The 13,388-nt window shown below is 36.0% G+C and overlaps 1 protein-coding gene across 1 annotated transcript in view; it reads right to left on the minus strand.

The window, feature by feature from the left end:
* Positions 1-13,388, minus strand: part of Rcd1 (Reduction in Cnn dots 1) — a 100,390-nt gene that overhangs the window by 24,704 nt on the left and 62,298 nt on the right. Inside the window, exons 9-12 of the mRNA XM_081762566.1 lie at positions 9,668-9,816; positions 5,689-5,837; positions 3,460-3,607; positions 1,672-1,891 (exon numbers count right to left, since the gene is read on the minus strand). Coding sequence (XP_081618692.1) covers positions 1,672-1,891; positions 3,460-3,607; positions 5,689-5,837; positions 9,668-9,816 — 666 coding nt within the window. The remainder of the gene's footprint in view (positions 1-1,671; positions 1,892-3,459; positions 3,608-5,688; positions 5,838-9,667; positions 9,817-13,388) is intronic.

The following is a 13,388-nucleotide window of genomic DNA, read 5'->3' on the forward strand; positions in this document are numbered from 1 at the left end:
GAGTGACATACATGAAAATGATCGAAAATGACCAATATCATTGTTGAATCCATCATTTTCGGGATCACTAAGATGAACATTGATACTTACGATGCAGCGTAGGTTCAAATTCAACCATACAACTTGGGGAATAGGGGAAGGGGGACATCATACTTCAGCATAAAATGTAAGTTATTATCAATCTACAACATCGTATTATATGATTTTCGGAACTTGGTTACAAGCTACATGATTCGTATCGTAAGACATAAATATAAAATGGTAAGAAAAATGGCAATAAATGTGCATTTAAATTATTTATTTCAACCCAGCAAAGCGGATTATATATGCTAGTACATAAATAAATAAATAAATAAATAGCTATCGAATACAACACTTTAATAACTCAAAACAAAAGTACAACCATTGCCGTACCAATTGTTACAATGACAACCTAATGTTATAAGCCTTCTACAAAGTTAAAAGTGTAAACTTTGGAAAGTCATAACAAAAATGATACATTGTGCACTGTAACACCAAAAAACTTCTGAAAAATAGAAACAGACCGTGGCCTGCTGACAAAAGGTGTCCGCCTCCTGGAAAACATTGCACTCGTTCATTGATCGAATGTTGGCCAGACAGATGCACGACCCTGGGTATGAAATCCGCCATAGTTTGCGTTTTCTTTTGGCCGCACACTAACTTCATTCCATTTCTTCCCAACCATGGAGTCATTTCCTAGAGGCAATATTTCTGCGATGTTATCCGCTGCTTTCTGAGGTGCAGTAATGGATTTTGGACCACTACACCTTACTTCACGTTCGGACCTCACAACATAGCAACAGTGCAGTTACGAGCTGTACATTATCACATGACCTACAAAGGTATGCAGGATTACACATGTAAAATTTCATCGCTCTACGATATATGAAAAAGGTTCAACGTAAAACTTTCTCGCACACCTCTCGTTAGTCGGCAAATTTCAAAGAAATCACACATGTGCAAATTACTCATAAACTATTGATGTGCGATCCCCGGTTCATATAGGTAACAATGTTCCAAAGCACTTGTAGAATATCCCCTTGCAAGGAATGCATCGAATTACCAGTCACCCTGTATATGATAATTAAGCCTGTTTTCTGAATGGATGCATAACATCATCGCATACTTTGAGAGAAAAACACATACTGAAAATATCTGAAAATAAATCCTAAGGCGAATATGGGACAATGGGTGTATTTGGACCCAAGAGAGACGGGAATGGCGGAAACTTCATAAGGAACTGCATAATTTAGATCGTTTACCTAACACTGTGAGAGTCATTAAGTTAAGGAAGCTCAGGTGGGCAGGTCATGTCGTCAGAATGAAAGAAAATATGAACGCTTTCAAAATTTTAATCCAATCAAATGAAAAAGAAGGAAGAATTAGGCGAAGGTGGTAGGACAATATTAGCTGGACCTACGAGAACTAGGAATATAAAGCAGATACCAGGTCCAGTTAGATAGAGACAGAAGTTAATGGAAAGCTAACTCTATGGCCTATAAACCTTAGGCTATAGAGTGAGTTAGTTATTTAGTTAACCTAACACTGACATCACAGGAATCGAGAACTGTTACGAGTGTATTTCCACAGCTGATACGATTTACACTTGCAGAACGAATCATGTAGGTTCTTAATAGTACAAGATCTTACCTGGACGAGACCTCTTTGTAGATGGTGACGACGGTTCGCTGTCAACGGAACTGCCAGCTGAATTTTTTCGTCTTCTAAAGCCACTACGTCGATTTCCCAGGTCTACAATTGAAAGGCCTGAAGATCCACTTGCATAAACTGATGTATGCATCGAGGGTGGTGGGGGTGTAGGTGGTGGCGGCTGAGTCAGAATTGTTCCCAAAAAATCTCCCACTTCATCCTACACATGAAATAAAACAGAAAATTTAGCACTGCGTGATTTATTCACTAAGCATAGTACATTTCTCAATATTTTAAATTCTATTCTCATCACTTTGAGTCTTTAATTTATTTAGCTGTTCTGAATTTAAATTATAGTAACTTTAACTGATTACTTTTACTATCTGTCCTCTTTGCTAGTCCTGTGAGTTATGTGCGTGTCATCATCGGTGTTTCTACGGCCGCGTTTAAATTCAGCAAACCACTTCTCTACCATTTGTCTCGATGGAGTCGAGTCCGAATAACACTTGTCAAGCCACTGCTTTATTTGAACGGTGATTTTCCCCATTAAAAACCAATGCTTTATCAACACACGAAATTCAGATTTTTCATTGTTTTCAAAATTACAGAAGTTGCCACTAAAACCACTATAACTTGTAAACTACACGTCAGATTGTGCAATTGTGACACGTGTCATTTGAAGGTTAGTACTTCCTAAACATTGTATGGATTTGTGAATAGTGGCGACATCTGTATATCATCCCACGAACTTATTCAGTAATGTATTATCTAGAAAATGGAACGAAGGAGAGTACATACGGAAGATGAGGCAGAAGCTATTTCACTACGTGGTAGGATTAAATATATATGGTTTGCAGATATGCCACTTTTTGCGGGAGCTGAGCAAAGAATTGATATATTAGAAAATGAGGAAATGATGCAAAGAACATGAGATGAAAACAAGAAGACAAAAGCAATGGGCACTGGAACAAAGTGATCAGTTTCAAATATAGTAGAAGGAGAGAGAACAGGTGACTAGCTTTCGGTACCTAGTCACCGAATATTGATGGGTAAAAAATAAATTTGACGTCCCACGGTTGTGCCCTCTAAGGACAGGAGATGGGTGATTAATGAACATGTATGATTATGAATCAATTGGTGGGGTGATCATGTGGGAGGAAATGGGAGAATTCCGTGACAACCCACGGACACAATGTTGTCCATCACAAATTTCACACAACCTAAAATCGAGCCAGGAACCTCCCTACCAGATGTAAATGCTCACTATTGAGCCCCCGCTTCCCTTATTGGTGAAGATATGACGTGCAAACGTGCCACACTTCACAAACGCAAGAAATGTTTATATTATATTTCATTTTCACTAAGACAGATATATATATATATATATATATATATATATATATATATATATATATATATATATATATATATATATATTACTACTTTTGTTAACAACAGTTTTGTCTCCTGTTTATCGAAGTTTAACACCTTTACGCAAATTAAGACACGTAAGATTAAACACACAGTTTAATTCGGGATTCGAACTTCATATTGTTACATTTCATACGATATGGAGAGAACGACTTTCGAAATCTTTAACTGCCTATTGAAGCTCAGATTGGAAGGCAAATAACTAGTATGAATTAGTCATGAAGCATGATAACTGACAAAGTGATGAAGTAAAACTTATAAGCTAGTATACAAAACTCCACGGAGTAAAGTGTAAAAGAGCAAATAAAGCAAAAAGTTGTCGACATATAATGAGTTGTATGGAACCTGGTTACATACCACAATGCATCGATCCACCATACTCTGGGTCACTCCATCCATTCTCTTTTTGATACTAGATACCCGTAATTGATCGTCGGCTGATCCTACAACCACAAGCCCTGTTTCAACGCGCATTTTTTCACGCATCTCTTCTAGATCATCTTGGCTACGAGAGAATAAGTTTGAGATCAATTACATGAATAAAGTTGGTAATTAGTTTGTATTACACATAAATAAATGGTTACGAAATTTCACACCTATATAAATATTATTGAAGAAATCACTTATCTTATACCCACAAAATTCAACATATACCGGTACCGACTTTTCTCTCCTCCTTCACCCTCCCACACACACAAACATATATATACAGGTTAACTTGTTTTATGCATATCTGTTTATCTAGAAACTGAAATTCACGAAACTGTAGTTATTTTCAGCCAGAAGAAAATATAATTATCTGCAGAAAGAAAGAAATCTCAAAGAAAAAAAACCCTAGAATGAACAAAAAAGACTGATCAATCAACAGCGAACAATTAAGGCAAGTGTCGAATTGTAAGAACAAATTTCAGTTGTTATAATCGACGCCGCTTGGTAAGTAACTTCATTTGATTAATATATATATATATATATATATTTTGACTGAAATATAAAAGTAATTGACCATTTTTATTTTGTGTACAAAATTACGTTCACAATCATATCAACATTTAAACGCAATCTCTTTATATGCTCAGGAAACAATGAAGAGCAAAAATTGAATATGAATTAAAGAATACGTGCATCATCTCTGTTGCCATTTAGAAAATTAACTTTGTCAGTTTATAAATTTCAGTTTCAATATAATGTTTTCTCCCTAAACCTCTAGCTCCCTGATAGAAAAAGAACTATGTTTTTCAGCAAGGATTATTTATATCCGTAGATCAAGTAACCTAGTTTTTTTTTTAAAATAATGATCTTTATAATACTATAAATACGATAATTTTGTTCAATATTGTAACTTAATGTCAAATTACGTTTATTTGCAATTTACAATGGAATCTACGTTACTTCTGACTAAATACTGACTCATTTAAAATTGTAATTAAACAAATATTAATAAATATTTAATGTGCTCAATGGCGAATTTGTTACCAGAAGAAAAGGAAAAATGAATATGCTTGAAATTTTTTTCGTTTATTGCCGAATAGTTAAAACAGTAGATTCGCCTACTAATTAGAAATAATATAAGTTCGTGTTAGGTATATAGCGTACAAAAAACTTCTGCTACATAATTTTTTTACTGTTCTGATTCGAGATTTAGTGCATATGATAATGTGCTGATTTAGCAATAAGGTGCATCATCTATGTCTTAAGTAGCTGATGTTTGCTAATAAATTATTTTCTTAATTACTGGAGAATTCATCCTGTAAGTTTTATTAAAAAGAGATGATATATCTTGTATAAATTACAGAAATCATGGAAAGTGTGGAAGGTTGCTTACACATTATTAAGACTGTACCTAGGGCCATTTTTTTATGAGGCTATGATCCAATTTGCATCTGTAATTTGCATTTTGGAGGAGATTTAAGATTTATACATTGAAAAGAACGATTTGTATAAGAGCTATTCTGTCGGATGAGTCCGTACCTCCGAGCGTATGCCACGTCAGAAGCTTAATATAATTTACAGTTGTCTCCCAGTGCTCGTTCCTACATATATGGGCTGCCGGTATTATATTATGTAACCCGTTTCTGTACAATCATTGAGCATAATGTCAGCTATCAATACACAGTGTTAACTTCCTATAATATATGTTCGATAACGCATCCTTTAAGTTACGACAGATTTCATTCCTGTAACAAAATTTGAAAACTAAGAGATATCTCTCCTAACATGTTACTCATTTTAAGGATAACAGTCCGTTTTTTCTTCTTTTTTCTTCAGCAAAGGCGAGCTTGAGAAGATTCTGAACGGATACATCCAAAACAAATTATATTCTTATCACTCTCTTGTTCTTGTCCCGGTTGTTTAGTGAGGAAAGGATGTTTTTCGGCTAATTTTGATAGTTTCCTGATAGCTTCATAGACTCGAGACTTCAATGGGAAGAAGCAGCGGCATAATTATATTTCCGAAGAGCTAACTTTCCTATGCTAATAGTTACAATATAGTAAACAACTAACTCACACATAGGTAGTTACTACTCATTACCCTTTCACAGGTATTCTATATAGAAACTTCGACTGATACTGTTTAAAAAGTACTCACTTGACGGTCGAAGAGTTTTGTCCTATCACAAAAAGAGTTGGAGTTCGTAAATCGAGTATGCTATCATCTGGTTCTCCTCGTTTCCCTTCCACTGAAGACAGGGGAAACCCTAAACACACAATGGCTGTTACTTGTTCTACCAGCGCTACCTGTTAATTACAAAAGGAGTTCCCATTATATTATTAAAATAACATTTGGCTTATAACTTCATACTATTCTAACATGAAATCACTGGCCAATCCATTAATACTATTCTTACACTCTACAATATATATATATACACACTTGATAAATTGAGGAAATAACTGATTCAATCAGATACAAAATTATAAGAACAATCTTAATAACACACTATGCTTGAACTCTAAGCATTAGGGGCGCCACCTTTTGGTAAGCCTAAAGCAAAACATTTATTAAGCCATGTGCAGAGCGCCAGTTCCTTATACCCAAATTTGTACACAGAACAATTTATTTAAAATAACAGCAAGGAACAATTGTATTCATCAATGAAAATTTAAACCTAAAACACCCGAAAGAGAACTCAGCATTAGCTTGTTGGCGGTTAGATTAACAGAGCTAATGAATCACTGAACCGGTATATAAAAAATCACTGGCATGTTACCAACAGAACCATATCGATAATTTGATAGTCATAGGACAGACAAATCGTGAGTCGAAACTTACAAATGTTCCTAAGAATTTATGTTACATATTTATAAGTGTTTTGAATAATTTGGCATCCCACCATAAAATGCGTCCCTCTTAGGCGCCGAGACGCACAAAAAACTTAAAATTCGTGATGTTTCACCTAATTCTGGAAGGTGACGCACTCGTATTATTATTTACTTGTAGAGTTGGTGAATTCTATGGCACACAACCGTTTCCTCCTTTTCATATTTTTGATTTAATAATTTGTAGATGAGGAACTCACTATTTTAATTCTGAGCCCATACTCCAAAAAGCTTACTGGGATCAAATTATCGAAATAAAATGACATGGAATATCATTCCCTGTTTGAAATCTTTGAACTTAGTGTCCGTTATGGTGATGGGATTTCTTTTTCGTAGAAGTACAGTTGTAAACTACACTAATATAATATAGTATGCATATATATATATCTTAACCAACGGAACGTTGGAATGTTCTTTACTTTACTGTGGCTTCTATCCAAACTTGAAACCTGTGGTCCCGCGTAGCGTAGTCGCTAACACTCTCGCCTTCGGTGCGAGTGGTCCGGGTTCGATTCCCGGTGGGGGCACTCGATCGAAAAAGTGTAAAACTCTTTTTCAGGCCAGCCACCCTGAATGAGGTTTTCCTCATTCACACCAGGCAAATGCCGGGGTGGTACCTAACTTATAGGTCCCAGGCCGCTTCCTTCCGTCCCCAATCCTTTCTTTCTTCCCTTTCCCCGGAGTGTGTGCTCGCCGAGGGACTTCATCCCTCAAAACGTGAAGGGCTAAATGGCCTTAGATGCAGAAAGCCCAGAAATGTAAATCCTAAATCCCAAACTTGAAATCTAAAATTAACATTTGTAAAGCTTAAAAGAGCGCCTTCAATATTGTAGTCTAGAAATTCGATGTTTAGAAGTTATTTTGAAGGAGAAAAAACGAAACCAGACAGTATTCCGAAACTTACACGTCACGTTTTCAATCAGTGTATACATTTCTAAATTATCACGTACTGATGATGATATCAAGTCATTGAAACGTCTACGAATATATATATATATATATATATATATATATATATATTTAATACAGTCCCTAAGTGGAGTTCATTAATAGATATGGATTCTATCAGTTTATTTAGTGATTTCAAGAAAAGTCGTGTACAATATATTGATACAGAATAAATATGATGTCTTCTTAATTGTAGTTTATTCGCATCACTTTGAACCTTTAAAAATCTGTTTTACTTTGCTATTTATAACAGATTTTTGGTCAATTAAAAGTAACAGTCAAAATTACAAAGAGTTCTCAAATATTTATTTAAAGGAATATGTTCATTACGGTATGTACGGCACTGAATATTAATTGCCAACATTGTTAATAAGAAAGAAACAAATATAGTCAAATGATATTTTACAATCGATGTTAATAATACAACTGTGCACAGGGAAGCTGAAAACCAAAAGATAGGCTTATATTGACTACTTTACAGAGATTAGACGAATACGTCGATATATAGGGTGGCTAGTCCGAAACAAATGGTCATATTGTTTTCTTATTTTGGAACTAGTAAAATGCAACCGAGTAGATATTATTCTTCATCCAGGAGAAAAATAGATGTACTGGGAAGGGCCGGGCAAGTTCAACAATTAAAAATCGGGGAAGTCAATAAGGTGTAGTGCAATCGAAATAATAATAATAATACATATATTGCGAAACAGCCACCATTGTAGCAGGCAACTAATAAATAGAGAGATTAGAACAGGTAACTTTAATGTCAATCCTACAAAATCTGTAAATACACGAGCAAAGAGATGGATCTTTTACGGAGTGCACTGCAGAAATATTTTGAAAGTGGTAACTTCAAATCTGCATATGACGTTCATTTTGTCTCTCCTTATATTCAAAGAAATTCATCATCCTTTGAAATATGATGATGTTCGACGATGAAACATGTTACCGGAGAAGTGGTCAAACAGTTTCCAGTACTCATAAAATACGAACTACCATTGATTCATCAACAGCACGCTGTAAGGGTCTCCACAATTGGAAATTTATTTCCGTATAATGAGTGCCCTTGAAGGGAAAGACCGCCATCCTTAAGATTTCTGCTAAGACAGGGCGCCAACTCATGCAGAAATCGTACAAGCTACACAAATTTATCTGGCGCTGGTTTGCGAGAACTGTAAGATGGCACCACAATCACTTGACTTTTTAATACAAAGATTCTTTCATATGAGGAATTTTGAAATCGCATATATATATATATATAGTCAAAATCTGGAGTCGGGATCATCTCCAGAAGTGATATTCATTGCAACGGCTGCTGTGGATTCTCATATGATCACGCGAATTGCGAAGTTAACAAAAACAGATCTGAAAATTGTGGCTAGCAACTGCAGCAAATTTTGCATTAAGACAACATTTTTGTCAGTTCTATCGCTTGTTCCAAATTTTATAATCATCACCTATTTCGAATAATAGCTTTGGTCACTTTCAGCACGGAAAAGGCAAAGCAACACACGCAAAGTTACGTAAGAGTGCATTAATACAGCGACAGCGATAAAAAAGCATTGTCGATAAATATACGAATTACGAAAAACGGTAAGTTCGTATCGTGCACATACTGTAATGAATAAAACTTACAAATTGTTTACCTAAATGAATGCAGTTTATTTTTCTGAATACATCATCTAAAAAAGAAAAGAACTGTACATTTGTAGCAAGGTAACCCAAAATACAGACGAAAAAAATAAATTGAGTGCGTCTAGGTAAATAATTTAGTTTTCAGCCAAAAAACATTATTTTATCCAATATGGTATAGAAATGTGCTTGACGTGATAAAAAGTGAACTCTTACTTTGCATTAGTTCTTTATTAAATTGAAACAATTAAAACTAAATGTTGAATTCAGTACAGTTATACATTCATTGATTGACCAATTTATCTACTAGTCGCATCAGATTACAACATCGTAAGCTTTCATAATTAACTGTTGCTATCACTTTAAATAGAAATAAGGAGTTTCTTTTAGATCAAAAACTTTATCATCAGTTTAATCATTCTCAAATCATATTAGATACATCACTACAAAAAGACATAATTTATACCTTTTTCAACAAGTCCCTTTTGTATGTCTCAGCATTCTTACTCTACAATGTTATTTTACCTGAGTTGTACTACCTTTTTCCAGTTTGAATATCAGCAAAATTATTGTTCGAAAAATATTGATGTGTTTTCTAACCTCTGGAAAATTAGTAAGGTAAGACTAATTATTATTATTATTATTATTTTAAGAACAGTATTTATTACCTGACATGCCATAAGACCCCCAACATTCCAGCCAACCATGATAATGGGCCTTCCTGGACAGCTACTTCTCAACTCACTAACTTTGGCACGCATCACTGAAACCATCTGATCCAGGTAACTGCTAATGCTCATCTTGCCACTACCAGAAGCTGGAAAGAAAAGTAAATACACATGAACACGCTGTTTATTTGGTTTCTTGATTCTCTGGTTTATTGCTGTTAAGAACAAAAACAATTATACACGCTTATCTGCAAACCATCGAATATTCAGATTTTACCTAAACACAGCTCATAGATTATTGTCTGAAAGTAAGTACTACACAGATCAAGTAAAACTGCTACACAAACTGAGATCTAAAATATGAACTGAATTTCAAAGTTGCACCGCATAATTTACAACATTAGTATATACATATATTATCCGGTAATCTCACTTCTTCCACTCAACTGTACCGCAGTTCAAGACCTAATAATTTATTTTATGAACAACGAAATAATGGCCTATAGCCCGTGAAGCCAGCCAGATAATTTACTGCACGTCTTACGTCAACAAATTAACTGCCGTAATTTCTGCGTTTCTAGAAAGAATTCGCCACCTTTCAGTTAAATTTGTTTCCTATTGCCCAACAATGCTAGGTGAGCATCGAAAATTCTGGGCCCCACCGAGAATAGAACATTAGACTGTGCACATTGAAGGCAAAAGCCATTTGGCAACACAGGAACTACGTCTTACATCTCTCTTTTAATGTTTATTATTATATTTTCATATTTTTTATTTTATACTTATTCATTATTTTTTGTTAACCTCTTCACTAGTTTTTTATTCCAATTTTTCTCTTAATTTGTTATTCCTTTGTTTTCCGGCACTTCTACCGAGTTACCCATCCCATTGCTTCTGTCTTCCTCCACTTAACTTCGTCTACTTACAGCCTATTAACTAGATCCTAATCACGTGACCTTGCATTTCAACATGCTTGTTTTTTTTTTATAATTTTTTCTCTATACTTTTTCCCGTCCCTATCTGACAAAGTGCTTTAGCAAAAAAATTAATCTGATTTTATTGTTACTGTAATGATTTTTTTTAAAAATTTATTCGTTATATGAAGTAAAATTCTCATATATGCGTCTACTGTGGAAGGTTACATCGGGGAAAAACAATAGAAATTTGTAGTTTACGTTGAAGTCGGTAAAATAAAAATTAAGGCAACATCCTACGTGCACATTAATTATAGTTTCGCTAAAACACTTAATAAGACGCTTAATAATTAACACTCAGCAAATCTGGAGGGCAAGAAATAAGGAATAAGGAAATATTAAAGAACAGAAAAATAACTGAAGCGGTCAGGAAGAAGGCATGTTGGAATAACAAGGTCACGCGTATATTTCCTATTCTGTTTTTCCTCTGACGAAGTCTTCTGCAGCAATGAATACATATATAAAAATTAAGTTTCCTATTTAATGGAAGAGTTAAAGTCAATAATTGTTTCACAATGAAACACTTCTATTGCGACTGGCAGCGTCGTTACTACGCTTTAAGTTGAACCATAAACAAGGGTTTGGGTACAAAACCTCGCGGCCAGAACATCGCGGCGACAACCTCGCGGACCAAAACCTCGCCTCCCAAAACCTCGCGGCCCAAAATCTCGCCAGGCCGAAACCTCGCCGCCCAAAACCTGGCGGGACAAAATCTCGCCAGGCCAAAACCTCGCCGCCCAAAACGTCGCAGGGCCAAAACCTCGCCCGGCCAAAACTTCGCGGGCCAAAACCTCGCGCCCCAAAATATCGCCATACCCAAAATCTCGCCTCGTTGTAATGATCTCGCGACACAAAATCTCGCCTGGTCTAAATTAAGCGAGACGTAATGTCGCCTGGGAAGAAATGTCGTCAGGATAAAACTTCTTCACGACGATTTCTTCAATGTAGAATGTTCTATCGCCAGATTTACAAAACTTATTAGGTTTTGAAACTTGACATTTTGTATAAATCTTCTTGCTCCACAAGGGCACAAGCTCCAGATAAGACAATATTTTGCGAAATGCATGCCCTAAGGAGGAATGGAATGGAAGGCCTTGAATGAATTTTGCCGTTCTCCAGATCTAAAAAACTACTAAGCATAGAACCTTTACGTTTTGGTACAAATCTTCTCCTTGTACCATACGAAGGTATGTTGCAAAATGCTCCTCGTAAGGGAGTGTTGAAGTTTGGATAATTCTTGAGTGTTGGCTTGATCTCAGGACCCACGAGGTTTTCGCGGCGAGGTTTTGGCCACGCGATGTTTTGGGTGGCGAGGTTTTGGCCCGGCGAGATTTTGGGCGGCGAGGTTTTGGCCAAGCGAGGTTTTGGCCCGCGAGGTTTTGGCCAGCGAGATTTTGGGCGGCGATGTTTCGACCGCGAGATTTTGTCCGTATCCCATAAACAAGTGCTCCCCTATGAACTGCATAATCGCGCTCAGAAGAGAATTTAAACGTGCTACTATTTTTTACCTCTTCCGTGGAAGACATGTTTAATCCATATCTCTCGTAGTCTTAACTGCCTTCTTCAGTGACAAGTACACTAAGAAGGTTGTTTTAAGTATTTGCTTGTGAAATAAAAATCGTTTCAATAAATCAATTTTTTTAAAAGTGAATATTCCTCGCTACCAATGACTGCGTTGCAATTACAATTATAGGAAGATTTTGTGACATATTGGATGAGAATTCACGGGAAAGTGGTTCTGGTAGCTCACAGTGGCGTGTTGTGAAGGACTTTGGGTAAGCAATCCTAATTATAATATTATTACAACGATTCCCCCCCCCCCTGCTAAACTTAAACCGGTTCTCTCCGCATTGAGTAACTCCAGAAAATACAGGGACTCCAAATTACTGAATCTTTCTCTCAGTTGCTGTAATGTTACGTCGAATATTTCACAATACAGACGTTTATATTGCGTTTTGCAATCCACACTACCAGCGCTCTTTTGGCGTTTTGTTGGTGGTTCTTGGACTTTACGTATTTTAGTCCAAAATTCCTCAAATACTTCTCTCTTGTTTTGCAGGACTCTTTCGAATTTCTTCACTTTATCTACACAATAACCAATGCCAGAAGCTTTAGTCTGCAAGATATCATAAAGGGTATCCGTAACTGGGAAAATACAGGCACATACCTCTAAGAGAAATATGAAGTTGAAGTCACCCATTGTACTTAAAATTCCCCGAGTTGCTGTAAAACACTTTTGACCCCAATTCTCTTTGAAGCTGGAAATAATTTCGAAAAGGTCCATAAGTTCTTTCTTGTGCTCATAGATCGTTTGAACAAGACGAGAATTGTAATTCCAACATGTCTGTGAAACACGAGGCAGTCTCTTTTGTATCTCTACATCTAGAGCGTGGTTCTCTTTGTAGATGTAGAGAAAAATGCAGCAATTCCATTGAGAGTTAAGAAAAATATCCGACACTCTCTAACTTGAGATGCTGCCTGAGAGAGAACTAGATTCAATCTATGAGCAAAACAGTGAACAAACAAAGCCTGTGGATATGTCTGTTTTACTCTAGCTTGTAGACCGTTCAAATGACTCGCCATCAGAGCTGCACCATCATAACTTTGCGCGACGAACTTTTCTCCACAGTTATATTCTTTCATGAGGTCACTCATAATATTGTACAAGGATTCAGCTGTCCTATTCTCAGAAATATTTAAAAATCTAAGAAACCTTTCGTGAATTTCCCCTTCTACTGTAACGTATC

The sequence above is a fragment of the Thermobia domestica genome, chromosome 1 (genome assembly GCF_964235325.1).
Source record: "Thermobia domestica chromosome 1, izTheDome1.hap1.1, whole genome shotgun sequence".
Taxonomy (NCBI): Eukaryota; Metazoa; Arthropoda; class Insecta; order Zygentoma; family Lepismatidae; genus Thermobia; species Thermobia domestica.